This window comes from Leptopilina boulardi, unplaced genomic scaffold, assembly GCF_019393585.1.
Source record: "Leptopilina boulardi isolate dan_hultmark-lab unplaced genomic scaffold, ZJU_Lbou_2.1 LbouV2_362, whole genome shotgun sequence".
Taxonomy (NCBI): Eukaryota; Metazoa; Arthropoda; class Insecta; order Hymenoptera; family Figitidae; genus Leptopilina; species Leptopilina boulardi.
The window spans coordinates 1,840,767-1,859,494 of NW_026137932.1; the positions used below are offsets into that span (position 1 = coordinate 1,840,767).

The following is an 18,728-nucleotide window of genomic DNA, read 5'->3' on the forward strand; positions in this document are numbered from 1 at the left end:
GTAATACAGTTTTTTACGTGTTTATTACGATAAAAAATAAATATATACAATATTTTACCATATTTTATAATAAAAGTTAGAGTACACAACCCTGAGTGAAAGTTCGTTTTACATTTTGGATCTTCTATCTTGTAACTAAGATTGAAATTGAAAATACATAAACTTAATTTTCTACAAAAGTATTTATTACGATAACATCAGAAAATAATAATTAAACACATAGTAAATGCATATTTGTATTTATCAAACGTAACTGAAAAAAACATCTACGCGTAACTACCCATCTCTGACAATTCAACTTGGACAAACCTTAACTATCGAATTTTCAAGTTTTCCCATCTATATACGAAACTTCCTGCAACGTCATCTATGGTCGATGGCCTTGACTGAACATCTGATTTTGCAGAGCAGTGTACTTAATCAGACTCGAGAGTAAAAATAATCAAACGTTAAAAAGGATCGTTGAAGCCGGGCACCGCTTTAATGGAGTCAATGAGAATTCTAGACAACTCATTAGCGCGGCGTTTGCCGTTTTCGTAATCGCTAATGCTCAGGGCACGTGCGTGTTATAGTTAAATTTCCATATAGGCCCGAAAAGTTGAGGGGCCCCCGGTTTTCAGTCAACGTTAACCTTGACAGAAGAATTTCGCGACATCGCAATTGAACGTCGGTTGGGTTTGGTGGTGTTGGTAGTGGTGGTGACAAGTGTTTCATACGAGTTTTTTTTTTTTTTTTTTTTCCGCTTCTAAAATATCTCAAAGTGTTTCGTTAGCCGTTTTCGTCGTATAGGCGAAACGGAGCGCGAACTATAATATCAAAAAAGTGGTCACGGTGGATGAACCTAACCTAAAATGCGAGCGGCGATCGCCGATATCGTCGTAATATTTAGCATCTATCTTTTGTCCTGGCGATGTGTCAATGTTGTCGCCAGCGGCGGAGCACTCGATTCAACATCCAGTTATTATGCTGGACCAACACATACACCAACGTCGAAGCTGTCTTCGTTTTCGACAAGCCTCTCAGAAGGACTCGCTCAGGCCGTAGCCTATGAATCTGGTAAGTTGTTTTGTCATTATTCTATTGTCAATAACGATTTTTCAATTTTTTAATAACCTCATCTGTCAATATTTCTCCTTTTAATCGAGTGTGATAAATTTTACATACTTTTTTTTTTTCGTTAAAATCCTCTGTTTTTGTTTTTCTTTGTGACTAAGTAAAAATAAAGAAACAAACAAAATGGAATATAAAAATTTATTTAACATTTCTGTGTTAATAAATAATGTGCAATATTTTTTTTTATTCTTTGAGATTACAATCAGTGTAGTTTATTTTTATACAAAATAAAAATTTGACGATAAATATAATTTTGTGTTTCTAATTATTTATAATTGTACTTCCTGGAATTATTTTTATGGGATATAATTTAGATTTCTTTGATATTTAGTAAACATTCAGTTGACAGTATATGTGTAACGAATTTTCTCGCATTATTTTTGTTCTTGATCTCATCAAGGTTGCATTGTTCTAAATCAAATAAATTTTCATTTATATTAATAATTTTAAATGTAGGTGGATGTTTTTGAAAAAATTATATTTTTCGTTTTTTTTATTTCATATATAATTTCAATGAATTAAGTAATAATTTTAAATCGGTTTTTTTAAAAAATATTTTAATTATTATTTTTTATTCAAATATTTTTTTAAAATAAAAATTATTCAAAAAGCGTTGAGAGAATATTATATTTTTAAATTTGGTTTAATGATAATTTTTTTTTTAAGTTTAAAATTGTTAAAATTTAAAATTACAATTACTGCGAGAAAAATTAGTAATGGTTAATAAATAATGTTCGTAAAAAAGTGTATTTGAAAAAATAATCTATTTACAATATTTAAATTGTCTTAATGTTTTTTTTTTTGATACTAAATTTATAAAAATTTTAAATAAATTACGACATAAATATTTTTTAAACACTATTATTGTTTTTTTTTTATCTTTAATTTTCTTTTATATTTAAAAAAAAATTTCATTTATAATTTTATAGCATATGTAAAAAAATTAAAGAAATTTTTAAATTAAAAATTTTCTATTTGAATTTATTATGAAATTTTTATTGATTGTATACAAAATAACAATATTATTAATGAATATTGAGAATATTTTTGCAATATTTTTTTTTTTTACTTGTAAGAAAAAAAATGAAAAAAAAGTTGCAAAATTTTTTTTTTTACATTATATAAAGTCAATGAGTCATTTTAATCGATTACACTTATCAAGGCATATCTTCTTGTCCTTTTGATTAATTAACCTTCTCATTCTCAATTCTCCTCTCATTTTATTTACTATATTTTGTGTACATTCTATGCCCGTTTTCCTTATTATTAAATTTATTGACAATTTCTTGCAATTATTTATTTATAATTGACAATAAACATATAAAATAATTTTGAAATTTTTCTATTTGTCGAAAGTTGAAAATAAAAAAATAATTAATATTTAATAATTTTCATTTGAATAACTAATGTTTTCATTTAGAATTTTTTTTTTTTTTTTTTAAATATAAGTAAATATTAATAAATATAAAAATTAGTTTAGTTTTTTATCTTTCAGTTTGATAATAAAAACATATTTTAATTTTTTAAAAATAATTTTTTTTTTAACCTACACAAATATTATATTTAAATGAATAGTTTAATTTGAAAATTAAATTTTCGAAAATTTCTATCTCTATCAGTCTCTATTAAACAATTTTGAAAATAATTTAAAAAATTCTGAAATTAAAAATGAAAAATTTTTAATTTTTATTTAAAATTTAGGTTTTTTAATAGATTATTTTTAAAAAATTTATTCGAATGGTGGTGCTAAAATAGTTTTTGATTTTTAAATAATTGTAATTTTTTTCCTTTTTTTTTTTGTAAGGCACTGAAACTTGTAACGATGACCTCGGGTGCCTTACGATGGCCTCCAATGATCGACTAGGCTTGGAAGCTATCAAAACTCTTCACAGTCAACTAGACGACGATGCCAATGGAAATGTCGATCTTTCAGAATCGGATGATGTAAGTATTTTATTAACCCATTTCATTCTTTAATTTTTATTTATTTTCCATCGCAATATCTTGAAATTAGTCATTATTCATCATTTTTCTTCTTACTTTGTTATTTTTTTTTTTTATTTTCATATTTTTTATTTAATTTTATTAATAATATATATATCTATATTAATTTAGTATAAAATTATTCATTAATAATAATTAATTAAATATACAATTAATTATTAATTATTAATTATTAATTATTAATTATTAATTATTAATTATTAATTATTAATAATAATTAAATTGTTTAATAAATAATTTTTTAAATATTAAATGGGACAAATTATTTAGTAATTGCTCATTAATTACTAACACTTATTTATTAGAATATTAACGAATTTTTAAATTAACTTAAATATTTACTAATAATTTACATTGATTTATTTACTTATTTATTCACTTCTATTATTTATCTATTAATTATTAATTGAGACGTCGATTATTTATTTTAATTATCAATATCTTTGATTTTTCTTTTTTTGAGAGGGGGGGGGCAGTTTTTGATTGCTTTTTTTTTACAATTCAATTTATTACTTTACTTTTTTTCGGACAGTTTTTAAGAGAAGAACTACAATATGAAGCGGGTTACGAAAGAAGGCAAAGGGCCTTCCATCACAATGATGATATGCAAATCAGTGTTCGAGAATTGTGGGAAGCTTGGCTCAAATCTGAGGTAAAAAAATATTACAAAAAAAAATTATTGTCATTTTCTGTTTTTCATAATTTTCCTGACTTTTTATTTTATTTAAAAAAGATCTTTTATTTTTATTTTATATAAAAAAAATTTGATTTATTTAAATTGTATTTTTAAAAAAGGTAACAATTTTTTATTTCATTTCAAAAAATTGTTTTCTTTCTATTTTGTTTAAAAAAATGTTTTACGAATTTTTATTTTATTTTATTTTATTTCAATTTTATTTGTATTGTATTTAAAATTTTTTTTTTATTATTTTAAAAAATTGGTTTTTGTTAAAAAAAATGTTTGACTAATTTTTATTTGAAATTTATTTTTATTTTAAAATGTGTTTTTTTCTATTTTTATTTAAATAAAATTTTTAAGTTCTTTCCTCCCCCTTTTTTTTACTAAATAATTAAAAATTTTATTCCTTTTACAAAAGGTTCATAATTGGACGATTGAACAAACTTCCGAATGGCTAAAAACAAACGTCGAGCTTCCTCAGTATGTTTCTAACTTTATCCAGCACCGTGTAACAGGTGCTACTCTTCCCAGGTAAATTTTTTCCATTTTACTTATTATTTAATTGATTATTAGAAAAAAAAAAAATTGAAACTAAATTTTGAACTAGATTAAAAAAAATAACAAGTTTTATGAAAAAAAACTCGATTTCTAGAAAAGTTTTGTTTTTTTAAGACATAAATAAAAATATTTATTTTTGAAATTTATTTCATTTAAATCTTAATTATTATATTAAGAATTTTTTTTTTAGATTGGCTGTGAATAACATGCACTATCTTAGCAATGTATTAGGGGTCAAGGATCCAATTCATAAGCAAAAAATTGCCCTTAAAGCAATGGATGTTGTATTATTTGGTCCTCCAAAAGGTAAGAAAATTATTATTATTGTTATTATATTTTGAAAATTTTCTCTATATATTTGAAATAAAAAAATTTTGAAAAGTTTTTTTTAATGATATTTAAAAAATTATTTATTATTTCAAATAAAAATTTTCTATTAAATAATATTTATTGTATAAGTAATTTAAAAATTTACAATTAAATATTTTCTAATAAATAATTTTTATTTTTTGAAAGTTAAATATTTTGTGAAAAAAAGTTAATTAATTTTTTTTAATTTTAATTTAATTTTGTTTCACTAAAACTTTTTTAAAAAGTAAATTTTTATTTTTTTTTAGTTTCGTAGTAAATTTAATAATTTATCGTATTTTTTTTTTTTAGATTCAGGTCACAATGTTAAAGATTTAGTGTTAATTACACTTTTATTTGGTGCGCTAATTGGTTGTTGGTACGCGTATCAACAAAAAAAGAATTCACAGAAACACCTACATAGAATGATGAAGGATATGGAGAGTCTACATAAAGCAGAAATTGCTCTCGAAGATCTTCAGGTATTGTTAAACTTTTATTTTATTTTTACAATCTTCTATTTTATTTCTATAATAAATTATTTATTATTATTTCTATAATATTTATAATTTTTTTTTTTGATTTTTGTTATTTATTTAAAAGTATTCAATTAAAAAAAGAGTTCAAAAAAAATATCGGAAAATTTGTACTAAAAAAAATTAATTCTAATGAAATTTTATATTATATTATATTAATATTTTTTTTCCCCACCGCAAATACAGAAAGAACTTGAGAGAGCGCGAGTGGAACAAGAAAGTGCAACAGCGGAAAAACAAAATTTGGAAAAGAGATTAAAAGACGAAAGTATGGGACTTCATACCTCGTACTCGGATCTCGAAGTTTCGCAACTTAAAGCAGAAATTGAAGTAAGTATAGAAAAACATTTTTTTTTTTAATGTAGAAAATTATTTTTTCTCTTTCTCCAATTTGTGTTTTTTCAACTCTAATTTAAAAAAAAACCGTTTATTATTTTTTTTTTTTAATGTAGAAAACTATTTTTTCTTTCTAATATTTTAAAGAAAATTTGGTTTTTTCCCAAAAAATTTTCAAAAAAAGCCGTTTTTTTACGAATCCTTCACATTAATTTTAAATTGATGAAAAAATTATGAATTTTTTTTTTTACGATTGGAGACATTTTTTTTTAAGTATTTGTGTGTATGTTTTGTCGTTGTCTTTGTCGTGTACTTAATGTTAAATGTTCCCGTTTGAAGATGTTAAAAATGGAATTACAACGTGCTGAAGGTGAACTCGAGGATCGTTGTTGGTCGCCGCCGGTTGGCCTGCAGCATTGGTTGCAGATGACGCATGAAATCGAAAACAAAGCTTATACCAAGAAGAAAATAAGCGCCGAAAAGCAACTTCAAAATGCAAGAGAAGCTGTAAGTAATTTTATTTCATAAAAAATAAAAAAAAATTACTACTATTAATTAATTAAAGCAAATTTTATTATTAAATAAAATCAGAATTCAAATTCAGTAAAAATTCTCCTAAATTACCGTTTCGCTATTATAAAAAATTAAGTTTTGAAAATTCAATTTAAAATTAATATTAATATTATTATTATTATTAATTCTATACTTTATAATTATTTTGAAATGAAGTTAAAATTTTAAACAAAATATCGAGAAAAAAAATAATTAATGTATAAGAATATAAAAAAATAATTATTTTTTCTCTTCTTTTGACCAAAAAAAAAAAAAAAATAGTGCGAAAAATTGAGAAAAAAGAGATCGAGTTTGGTCGGTGCATTTGTTTCAACGCACGGGAAATCGATCGATGAGGTTGACAAAAGTATCGTTGAAGCGAGAACAGCACTCAATGAGGTCACCGCAGAATTACAAGAACGCGTTCATCGTTGGAAGCAAATTGAAATTTTATGCGGATTCAATATAATCAACAATAGCGGTCTCAGTTATCTCGAGAATATTTTATACCGAGGAGCGCCCAATGGAAGAGGACTTGGCCTCAGGGGTAATTTTCAAAAAAAAATTTTTCTCTCACTATTCATTATTTATTAATTGTAAATAATTTTTATTTTTCTATCCCTTAAAATTCGAATTTCGTAAATTTTTCTTTTCTTTTTCTTCTTCTAAATTCTTATTAAGAAAATTAAAAGTAAATTTATATAAAAATTAGAAATAAAATAAAAAGTAATAAAAATAAAATGAAAAAAATCAAAATTAAAAAAGTAAGATTAGTTCGACTTTTTTCAATAAAATTGTGCTGTAATTAAATAAATATTACAATTTTTATTTCAGTTACAAAAAGATTTACTCGAAATAAAAAAAAAGTAAATAAAACACATTCGTGTTAAATTACAACAATTCACAAAAACACAATTAACTTTACGAAACTAATTATTATGTAAGCTGCTTTTATTTCATTAATCGCCGCAATCGTGGTATTTGACCTTCATTTTTATTTCTCGGATTTTGTATTAAAAAAAAATACGAGTTTGTAGAAATTATTCATTCTGTATTTTTGTTATATTTGTCAAGTTTTCATTTTATTTACAGTTCATTTTGATTCTATTTTTAAAGAATCACTATACTTTTTCATCTATTCTATACTTGTTGCATTGGAAGTTTATTTTTTAAATTAGATTTAATTTTCTGTTTGATTAAATTCAATGATTTGGTCAATATCATAATATTAGCTTTATTAGATTTTCTGTTTTATTTTTATCGGACTCAATCTTCTTAGTGATTCAATTCTTTTTACAGCATTAACGGTTTTATGTAATTAAATTATTTGAATGGATAAAATATGCTTTTAAATTAACGTTTAGTACTTGAAAAATATTAATACGTAAAATCAATTTTTAAGGAAAGTATCAATTAAGAAAAATTAAAAAATTTTGCACACTTCATTTTTGGTCAGGAAAAATAAAAAAAAAAAGATTATAAAATTATAATTTTCATTAAAATTAATATAATTAATTATAGTAATTAATTAAAAGGAAAAAATTATATTTCCCTCTAAAATTAATTATAATAATATTAATTAAAAAGAAAGAAAATTATTATTCCCCATTGAAATTAATTATAATAATTAATTAAGAGAAAAAAATATAATTTTGTAAATCGAGAAATTTTTGCGCAAAAAAACTGAGAAATCAAGGTGCAAATTAAAAAAAAAATCAATATATATATATTAAATTAGAAATAAAATTAAGGGAATTTTTTTTGTTTTGCATTGTAGGTCGATTGAGTAGCCAAGATGACTTAGATGACGATACAAGTTCACTTTATTCTCCGTCTACCTCAGGCGCAGGTAAGCTGGAATCGGACACCCATGACCACGCGAAAAATGACTGATCTTTTATTCGACTCACCACTTTTATTTTCACACGTAGATCCTCTCCACTTTTCCACCGCTTTTTGTTTTTTTTTTGCACTGATTGGGTTCCGTTTTTCAAAAAGAAAGGTCCGTTCACTATCAATTCAATTTTCTTTCTTCTTTTTTTTTTTTTTTTTTTAAAAAAAAAAGGGAGAATCTATTTTTTAAACTATCAATTAATATTCGTAATTTAATTTACGAATTAAAAATAAGCTTTATGGATTTATTTTCTTATTTAGAGTTTTAAATGAAAGGTCCAGTGAAATTTTAACCCTTCGATATTTATGTTGTTGACAATTTTTATTATTTTATTTAGAAACCAGAATTATTATATTTTATTAATTATTAAAATTAGATAAAAAAAATATTTTTGACTGGTGTTTTGGAAATATTATATTTTGAAGAAACATAAAATTTTTCAAAATCTAAAATCAATTTAGAATATTAGATAAAAAATTTTTTTCCCTGTTTTAGATATATTTAATATTTAAAAAAATTGTTTTATTGTTTTAAAATATTATTTTTGGAAAAAATTTTAATTTTTTAAAATCTATACAATTGATTGTTTGGAATCATAAAAAAAGAGTTGAAAAAAATTGTCAATGAAAAATAATAAAAATTGTAAGAGAAATTGAATTTTAAAAATATCACCAGTAAAATTTAAACCAATTAAATTTTGACCTTGTTTAGGGGAGACATTTTTTTTTTTTTTATCGATTTAAAAATTTCTTTTTCACTTTTTAGAAATTGTATTTTTTTTGAAAAAATTAATTATTCCATACGATTAATTGTTCTGAATTATGAAAAAAGCGTATAAAAAAAATCGCCAATGAAAAAAGTTTAAATTTTAATTTTTCGAGAATTTTAAGTATTTTAAAAATCTATTAACATAATTATTTGATTTTTAATTCTGAATATTATAATTTTTTCAAATTGAAATTGAATTAATTACTTAAATTAAATTAAATTATATTTTTCAAATAGAAAATTTTTCCGTTTTAATGGAAAAAATATTTTAAATAATACATAATTGACTTGATAGTAAAATGGATCTGTGGGGTTTTTTTTGTGCATTAGTTTTCTGCCTTATGATTTTTTCGTTTTTTATTGTTTTTAATGTATTTAGTTTTTTATTTTTATAATTTATGCACTTTTCTTTTGCTTTAATCTGTTTCTTAATAATTGTTTACACAATTGAAGTATATATAATACTAAAAAAAAAAAAAAAAAAAATTATGAAAATAAAATAAATTACAGTGGAGAGGTGATAATGTTTGAAATCTTATTAGCATTGTAGAATTTTGCAATTTTTTTAATTGAGATTTTATTGAGAGCGAGACTACCATGATTTTTTTTGTTACTTTTATTTGTAATAATGTTCCGAAAATGACTTTTTCTTTCTTAGTTCGGAATGAAAATTATAATTTTATGTACTTTTAAAACATATAGGTATTCAATTGAAATTAAAAGAAGGTTGCTCTTCATTGTTGGAAATCAAGGAGTTAAGTTAAATAGGATCCTTTGAAGTAATTCTCACAAAATATTATTATTATTATTTTTATTATATTATGGAAATTTTTATTAATTTAAGTTTTATCAATTTAATGTAAACATATTTTATTGTTCAATTTATTTCAAAAATGCACATTTTTATATTATATATTTAGTTTTGAGTCTTAATTATTTTTAAAAATACCAACAAGTCGGGAAAAATTATTTATAAAATTTTGATTTTTAAAAATTACTTTTCAAGTCGTTTAACTTTAATGATCCTGATTTTTTAAAGTACTTTTCGTAATGCAAGTACAAAAAAAGAGAATAAACAAAAATTATTTATTAATTTAAGAAGTATCTTTTTTTAAAAAAAAAGTTCCAGGAACTTTTCTGTAAATAAAAAAATAAAATTAAAAAACCAAAATTAATTTTTTATTATAACTATTATTTTAATCAATGAGTATTTTAAGAAGAAAATTAAGTTATTTATTTAAAATTTTTTTTTTTCTTTTTGCTTCTATGAATAATTTTTGAAATTAAAATTCAATTTTTGAATCCTTAAGCGGTTAGAAAATCAGTCATGGGATAAAATTTTACTTTTGGAATAAATTTATTCTTAAATTAAATTTTTTTGTTTATATAACTTTTGATAAAAGCAGCCTGTTTTTTTTTTTTTGAATTTTTACAAAAGTAGTTTTTATCGCCAAATGTTAGAATAATAATAATAATTAATTGCAATTGTTCACAATTGTTTATAAGAGATTTATGAATTATTAATATATTCCGTTATGTATTTTTATTTACAAAAAAAAAAAAAAAAAAATGTAGTGAAATTGTATAGAAAAATCGTCGAGAATTAATAATCCCTATCAATTTGAAAAATTGGTAGAAAATTAGAAAATTAATATTTTAATAAAATTCACCGTCGATACGAATAAATTTTATTAAAAATAAATTTTAGTTTAGAAAAAAAAAAATTTTCTCTTTAGAGAAAAAAAAAACAACAAAAATTGTTTATATAGCGTAAGTTGTAGTTAAATATAAAGAAAAAATTACGTCGTGCCATAATATGAAGAAAAAAAATAATATTAAGGCATTAATATTTGTGCCACGCACATGTACATAAAAAAAAAATTTTTTGACTTAAGCTGACAATTAGATAAATATACTGTAGAATTTGATAAATTTTTAAAAAGATTTTATATATTGAAAGGAGATTCTTTTTTTTTTAAATGCAAAAAATGTATTTTATAACATTTTTTTTTTTTTTAGGGAAAACTAGAAGTTTTTATAGCGATTTGTATTGTCTTTATTACGAATTACTTAATGTATTTAAACGTGAATTTTTATTATATAGTTTTTTATTAATTATGTATATTTTTTATACTCATAATTAATAAAGTCGAGAGAAGCGTCAAGACAAATGAAAAATTATTTTGATCCAATTCCAGATTTGCGCTTTTTCACGCTTTTTTTGCTTTTACTAACACAAGATTGTTTTTAATTTTTACTAAAATGCTTTTGCTTTAGTTTTTTTTTTTTTTTTTTATTGAAATAGCAAAATATATTTTTAAAAAATCAGGTGCGATTTATTATTGTCTTGTGCCTCAGTCGAATATGCAGTGGTCATGTGCTTTTTCATATATATTTTATTATAGAAAATAATATTTAAATTCTTTGCATTAATAAAATTAAATTAAAATTTTCTCGCAAAATATGCTTTAGCTAAAAAAAAAAAAAATGGAACGTGCTTAAATTTTGCTTGTTTAAATGAGAAAAGTAATTGTCAACAGGTTTAATGGAGAATGTGACTTGGAAGGAATCATCAATTCCACCTGATTCGTCGAGCAGTGAAACTGGTAAGGAAACACCACCTGAAGTGGTGCAATTCACAGTTGGCGAAAGCAGTGAGGAATCAATCAAGGAACGTGGCAATCTCCGTGAGAAGAGCAATAATAATAGTAATAATAGTAGTAATAGTAGTAGTAATATGGTGCGTTCCTTTAGTCAAGACACCAATATGATTTACACCGATGACATTAAGTCTACCTCATCATTCCTTTCGAAAACTTCCTTTTCCGAGAATGCCCTCGACATAACTGATAAGGCAAATCGTATTGCCGTGAGTAAAAAACCCCTAAGGGATTTGCCAACTCTTATGTCCGTCGATGATGAGACACTATCAACGGATTCAAATTCCACAGCGGATAATGATGAGCAAAAACGCAGGCGTAGAAAGCTCCATTTTCCCGCTTTTAGAAAGAACAAGTCTAAACTTTCGTGATGCCTACTAGTCACTTAAGTTTTAATCAAGTCTTCTTCTTTGTAAACTTAAAAAAAAAAAATATATATATATAAAATAAAACCCGAAACAAAACTTTGGATAAGAAAATAAATGAGATTTATAATTCTCAACAATTTCTCTAAGATTTTTTTCAAATTTTTTATTTAATTTGTACTTTAGGAATATTTAAGACCAACGCAGAATAGAAATGTAATCGGAATCGTAACCGCAAATGCAATCGGAATAATGAGTTAGAGATGGACAAACTCTATCCTTCTCTAACTCATTATTCCGGGTGCGTTTGCAATTACGATTCCAGTTATGTTTCTATTCTGCTCAGGTCTTTAATGGTGGAGGCCCTAACATAACCTCAAAACTGAAAAATCAATTTAATGTAAACAAAAATTTAATAAAAATTAATTTTAAACAATTTTACAAGATCTAGTTTATACACTTTTTGGAAAGAATTAGGTTGAATTAAATTATCTTTCTTTCTAAAATTGTTTAAAATTATTAAATTTTTGTTTGCGTTAAAAATCGTTTTTCAGTTTTAAGGTTATGTTATTTTAAAAAATAAAAATTTTATTTTTTTATTTTCAAAGAAAAATTTTTTAAAAGTGTTTTAATGAAATATATGGAAGATTAACATTTTTTATAGCATTGAGAAGTGCTTTAAATAACTTTAAAATTTATAACAGCTTTTTCCATTCCCGTTGCCATGGTAACAATTACCATAGCAACTGTTGCTAGGGTAACGATCACCGTAGCAATCGTTGCTATAGCAACTGTTTCCTTAGTCACAGTTGCTATGGTAATTGTTTTCATAGCAACAGTTGCTACGGTAACCGTTACTCTAGCAACGGTTGCCATAACAATAAAAAGCAACTATCAAATTTTAGGTTATGTTCTCTTAATCGTTTTTTACTTTGCTAGACAAATTTTAATTCCATCTAAATGCAACTTTTATTAGTTCAAATTGTTAAAAAAAAAAAGAAAATTGACAAACTTTTCATTCAAACACTTTTTTTTTATTGATAATTATTTCTTTTAATCTAATGAAACGAAAATATTTTCTTTTTACTATTGTTCGTGCAGTTTTAAAATTCTCGGTGCTTAATTTACGTGTATAATTATTTATTTTTATTTATAACTTTTTTATTATTATTATTTTAAATATTATTAAACGTCATAAAACTTAGTTGTAATGATATATTAAAAAAATATTTAATTAAATTTGTAAAATCAAATTTAATTTGAATATGTAATGCAATTTTTTTTGTATTTTAAAAATTAAATATTAGTTTAAATTACTTATGTTAATTAAAGTAATTTAATAAAATAAAATCAGTTAGAAAAATTGAAATTAATCATTTTAATTTAAAACGTTTTAAGTATTAATTTATTAAGTAATTTTGATATTAGTAAAAATTTAATTTGAAATAATTAAATTAATAAAATAAAAATTTACAAGAAAACAATGAATTTCAATTTAATTTCAATTTCTTTAATTGAAAGCAATTAAATAATTTTAAATAAAAAGAGTTTCGATTGAAATTTCTTTTGGAATTTTTTATTTTTAAGCTCGTATATAATTTAAATCAATAAACAATTTATTTTAAATAAATAAAAACGTTATTAATGAAAATTCTCTTTCTATTAAAAAGAAGAGACAATAATCATAGAGATTTTGTTGAGTCTTCAATTTAAACTCAAACAATAGTTAGTCAATAACAAAACACTTTTTTGCCAAATTACACCCAGTTTTACTTTTGAAAAATAAAATTTCCTAATTTATTAATGATCGAATTTTTATAGTCTTATTCCATTTTAAATAAGAATAATAATTTTAAATTAATTTTTATTTTCAATAAACTGCTCAAAGTACCGTCTAGAAAAAAGAAAAAAAAACCCTTTACAATATTTAATTAAAAAAAAAAAAAAATTTAATATAAAAATATTTGTGAAAAAAATTACAATTCGAGTTTAATTGGTCTGATAAATTGTCAAAAAGGTGAATTATATAGGTATCTATCTTTGTAATCACGTTTAAAAGCATAATGTAATTTTTATCAGGGATTCGCCAAGTGCATTATTTTAGTATAATAATTTAAATTAAAAAAAAAATATTGTCATTCGTTTGCGGCTAAAATATTTTAAGAAATTTGAAAAAAAACGAAAACGACAAATTTTTTTTTGCGAAAACTTTAAACGTCCTTTTATAAAAAAAAAAAAAACACCTGAAAAAATTTGTAGAAAATTTTTGCGACATTTTTCAGGAAATTATTATAATATTCAGGACTTTTATTGAGTCAATTGTGAAACTTAAATTTAGTTTTAGATAATTATAAATATATATATATATATATATATATATATATATATATATATATATATATATATTTATATAGTTTATTATGATCGAAAACGCACACATATTGAATTGTTACTCAAATAAGAAGATTTGCGACTCTTCTTTTTGAAGATTTCTGTATTCTTTTTTCGTCTTAAAAATTTTTCGATCAATTTTACCGTGAGAGGCCTATTAAATTTTTTAAATAAGTGCAATTTTATCGTTCTGAAATTTATTATCATTCATTATTTTGTTTTAATTCTCTCTTTAAAGGACCAGAAGTCTTATATGACAAAGTATTAAAACTCAAAAAAAAAAAAAAAAAAAAAATGTTTTCTTACAATTTCTTTGTCGATTGAAATGTAAAAAAATAAAAAAACGAAATAAATCATAGACTTTTGTAGATAAAACAAAAAAAAAATTGTATAATACGCGATTCTGTACAGTGACGTTAATTTAATGGACGAAATTTATTATTCATGATAATATTTGTTAGAAGATTCTAATTAAAAATGCAGAATAAGCTGTGTGATGAGATTATTTTAAATATTGAAAAAATTATTTTTCACATATTTAAAATCGAAATCTCATCGCACTATAACTATATTTAAAAACGAAATCAAAATTTTTTCACATACGCTCATCATTCATTGCAAAAGTATATATATATGTTACTTAATAATTTTATGAGGAATATGACAAAAATAATTTTTAAATGAAAATTCTATTTTCCTTGTAAATCGAAAAGGAAAAAAAAATCAAAATGTTGATAATTTTTTAAAAACTATGTAAGGAATTGTATAAAGTTCTTTTTTTTATATAATCTGCGCTCTTCTTGTAATGTGCCAATTTTTGATATTGGGGAAATTAAAAAAAAATATATGTGGCCTAGAGACTTAAATAAAAATACTATTTTTCGGATTTGAGAAAAAAAAAAATTGATAAAAAGAAACATTAATAAATTTCTGATTTTCAAAAAAGACAGCTTTTTCCCCTGGTGTGTTCGAATTTCAATAGATTTTTTCCAGCTTTAACGAATCGGCTCTTCCTTAATGAAAAAAAAAAATATAAATCGTTTTATAAGCGATATGAATCAATTTTGTAAATAGTATTTTGTCAAGGACAGTTTCCTTAAGTTGTGTATCTTAATTTTAAATAATTCTTTAAATTATAATAGAGTTGCTATTTCTTTTATTTATTATATCTACTTTTTCAATATAATTATAAAAGTTATACGTTTATGTATTAAACAAAAATTAAATAATTGAAATTGCAACTCTTATAGTGTTGAAATTATACTAACTCGATTTTTTTTTGAGGCAAAACATATTGATATGGAAATATTCATAAAATTTAAATTGAAATTTTTTTTGGAAAAATACTTTACAAGTTTTTATAACTAAAAAATCAAATAATAATGGCCTAATATTGGGAGAGAGAGAAGAAAATATTGTTATAACACTTTAACGGAAAATTTGTGCAATGAAATTGACAAAAAAATTATTTTTATTTTCTATAATTTTTTTGTGCCCGAAGTTCTGAACGTTCAACTTTAAATGACATTTAATCGGAATTTATTAAAAATTTAGTTATAAAATAAATTTTAAATAAAAGATTTGGATTAAAATTTATAGTACATAAGTTTAAAATTAAAAAACACTTTCATAAGAGTTTATAATATTAATTTAAAAATGTATGGTATGAAAACAGTTAACGACACCCGTTAATAAAATAAAAAAAAAAATATTTAAATTACTATTTAAATAACATGATATTTATTAATATTATCACAAATTTTATTATTCAGATTTAATGTACAAAAAAAGTTGCTTTTAAAATACAATTATTTAACAATTTCTTCATATTTATAAAGTTTGTAATCAATAAAGCAAATTTTTTAAGGTTAGTTTTCTAAAAAAGTTAAATATTGAGGAAAATATAAACATATAAAATTTTGTGTCAACTGTATCAGTTTCTAAATATTGTATATTAATTAATTTACTAGTGATATTTAATTCAATATTATTATTTTTATAGTTATTATCGTTTTTAATAGCTAGTGTCGGTACTCAAAAGTTGTATACAGAGTCAAAAAAAAGAAAGGTTGACAAATTATAGAGTCGAACGTCCGAAATGTTACAATTCATCACATTTCATATACGCAACATTTGGAACGTTTCAGCTCATAATTTGGCAACACATCCCTGTTTACAATGTGTTTCATTACCCCGCTCAAAGGACACAAATATATTTCTATTCTTTTCTATCTTATACACTTCACGTTCGCAAACGTTTTCGGCAGTTATTGTGCATTGGCCTATAGATTTTCATATTTATTTTTAAAAAATATTATTATTGGACAAAAATATATCTACGAATAAAAAAAAAATATAAAAATAATTTTCTAAAAGTAAAAATTAATTTATAAGTCGAGTTGGTATGATGAAAACATGTTTTAAATGTTACACGTTACTTATATTATATCTTTAGTTAAGTATAGTTCTTAATTATTAAATTATACCCATAAGTTTTATTCATTGCTATTGTATTATAGTTTATTTCTGCTTTTTATAGTGATACGTCTTCCCTTGTATATTATAAAGAGGTAAGCGATTTTTCCAAAATAAAATATCTCAAATAAATGAGACTTATTTCCTTTTAATATTATGTTGTTTTAATTTTATTAATTTTGTTTTAATCGATGAATTATAATTATAAAAACAAATCGTGACTGACACATTTGTAAGCATATTGTCAGGAATTCCCTGTACTGTTTTCCTTATAACGAAAAAAAAAATTAAACAGATGTTAGATAATAACTGCATCAGTAAATTATTAATGTGTATGCAGATAACTATACACATTGAGGAGAGAAATTAATTAACTTTTCAATATAATATAATGTATGTGTTACGCGGGGAAGAACATCTTATATTTAAAAAATTTTAATAATAAGTGTTTCTTGAGAAAAACATTTAAAGATTATGAAAGAATAATAAATATAGAATTATAGGGAACTTTTGCAAAATATAAAAGCTGCGACACTTTCTATTAAATGCATTCCTTGACTGCAGCTCAAAGAAGTATTTGTATTACAATATAAATATTGTAAATTTTTTTTTTAATTATTTAAATTGTATAAATAATTCAGTTTTGAAAAAAATTTAAAATGGCCAAACTTTGCATTTTTTTGGTATTTTTAACCTTTACTGTTATGGCTGTTATAAGCGCACCACATGAAGGTAAAATATAAATATTTAAAATTATTTTTATAACACTTTTCAATTCTATAATTTTTATTAATTACACCCAATTGCATAAATGCTGTCCTTCCGGTTTGACGGTATTTTGAAAAGTCGTGACACTTTCTATAATAATTTTATTAGTTCGTGACTTATGGTCTATTAGGCCTAAGCAGAATGAAATCTCTAATCGTAAATCTTAAGCTTTTACATGAGAGAGAAAAGGATAGAAATATCTTTTGTCCTTTCCTCTCTCATGTAAAAGCTTAAAATTTACGATTAGAGATTTCCTTCTGCTTAGGCCTATTCGCACCATATACTATACGAACTAATAAAGTTAAAGAAATGTATTGGGTGGTGTATAAAAAGTTCTACATTAAAAGAATTAAAGAACAAAATTTGTTATCAAATAGAAGAAGAACGTGCTGATAGACATAGAAGAGTGACTTGCGATCTTTTATCATTTGGTGGATATGTAGGAGACAGTGCTTGCGCTGCCAATTGTTTAAGTATGGGAAAAGCTGGAGGAAGATGTATAAATGGTGTCTGCACTTGTCGACAGTAAGTTTATATTTTCATATTATAATTTCTTTGTGAAAATATTATTTTTAGTTTCATTTTATTTCTGAATAAAAAAAAACTCAACTGCATATATACTGTTCTTCCGGTTTAGCGTCATTTTGAAAAATCGTGACACTTCTATAATCATTTTATTAGTTCATGGTGTAGTGTATACATTACGCCACGAACTAATAAAATTATTATAGAAGTGTTACGATTTTTCAAAATTAAAATGTTTATAATTTATTTTACAGAACCAAAATCAATGATCTCTGGGATAAACGATTTGGTTAAGTATTTAAAAAAAGTGCCATTCACTTGAAAAAATTTGAAAATGTTTAAAGGATACAAAATTTTTTAAATAAATTAATTGTAAACAATGAATGATGAGACTTATTAAACAAAAAATATTCCTGATATTATTAGTATTAAAATTTGTAAAAAAAAATTGTAATATGAGATTTTTATCTCTTTCTGAAAATGAATAAATATATACATTTTGTGCGAATCGCATATTTTCTAAAACTGAATTTTATTTTTATTTTTAATGATGTTTTAAACAAATAGTAATTTTTAATCAGCGAACCCCTAAAATACCCATAAGTTTCAACAACATTAATTAAAATTAAAATTTTAAAAAAATTTTACATTAGCTTTTACTCTAATAGGGCAATTTTAAAGCGACTATAATATAAACTATTTTCTAAATAGACTATTTAAAAAAAGTTTAATTATTTTTATCTCTAAAGCTTAAAT

At 22.6% G+C, this 18,728-nt stretch overlaps 2 protein-coding genes across 3 annotated transcripts; both read left to right on the forward strand.

Annotated features, from left to right (window-relative positions):
* The first annotated feature begins 366 nt into the window (after positions 1–366).
* On the forward strand, positions 367–13,011 carry LOC127286679 (stromal interaction molecule homolog). Of its 2 annotated transcripts, none has more exons than XM_051313192.1 (11): positions 367–1,056; positions 2,918–3,057; positions 3,650–3,769; positions 4,215–4,327; positions 4,545–4,660; positions 5,015–5,184; positions 5,425–5,568; positions 5,914–6,081; positions 6,409–6,673; positions 7,904–7,975; positions 11,329–13,011. In XM_051313192.1, the coding sequence occupies exons 1-11, from the start codon at positions 852–854 to the stop codon at positions 11,817–11,819; spliced, it is 2,004 nt and encodes a 667-aa protein (XP_051169149.1). In that variant the 5' UTR covers positions 367–851; the 3' UTR covers positions 11,820–13,011. The 2 variants fall into 2 exon arrangements, with proteins under 2 accessions (XP_051169149.1, XP_051169150.1); XM_051313193.1 differs by lacking the exon at positions 11,329–13,011 and adding an exon at positions 9,491–9,701 and having other exon boundaries at positions 369–1,056.
* A 4,199-nt stretch (positions 13,012–17,210) lies between these two features.
* On the forward strand, positions 17,211–18,502 carry LOC127286707 (defensin-like). Its single transcript, XM_051313245.1, has 3 exons — positions 17,211–17,411; positions 17,825–17,972; positions 18,227–18,502. Exons 1-3 carry the CDS (start codon positions 17,339–17,341, stop codon positions 18,264–18,266), a joined length of 261 nt encoding a protein of 86 aa, XP_051169202.1. The 5' UTR covers positions 17,211–17,338; the 3' UTR covers positions 18,267–18,502.
* Positions 18,503–18,728: the final 226 nt, after the last annotated feature.

Bases quoted from the DNA above. Each gene is read 5' to 3' on its own strand.
- LOC127286679 (XM_051313192.1), top strand. From the start codon at position 852: ATGCGAGCGGCGATCGCCGATATCGTCGTAATATTTAGCATCTATCTT. The intron at 5,569-5,913 runs GTAAGTATAGAA...TCCCGTTTGAAG, and splicing joins AACTTAAAGCAGAAATTGAA to ATGTTAAAAATGGAATTACA. The intron at 6,082-6,408 runs GTAAGTAATTTT...AAAAAAAAATAG, and splicing joins TTCAAAATGCAAGAGAAGCT to TGCGAAAAATTGAGAAAAAA.
- LOC127286707 (XM_051313245.1), top strand. From the start codon at position 17,339: ATGGCCAAACTTTGCATTTTTTTGGTATTTTTAACCTTTACTGTTATG. The intron at 17,412-17,824 runs GTAAAATATAAA...GTTATCAAATAG, and splicing joins TATAAGCGCACCACATGAAG to AAGAAGAACGTGCTGATAGA. The intron at 17,973-18,226 runs GTAAGTTTATAT...TTTATTTTACAG, and splicing joins GGTGTCTGCACTTGTCGACA to AACCAAAATCAATGATCTCT.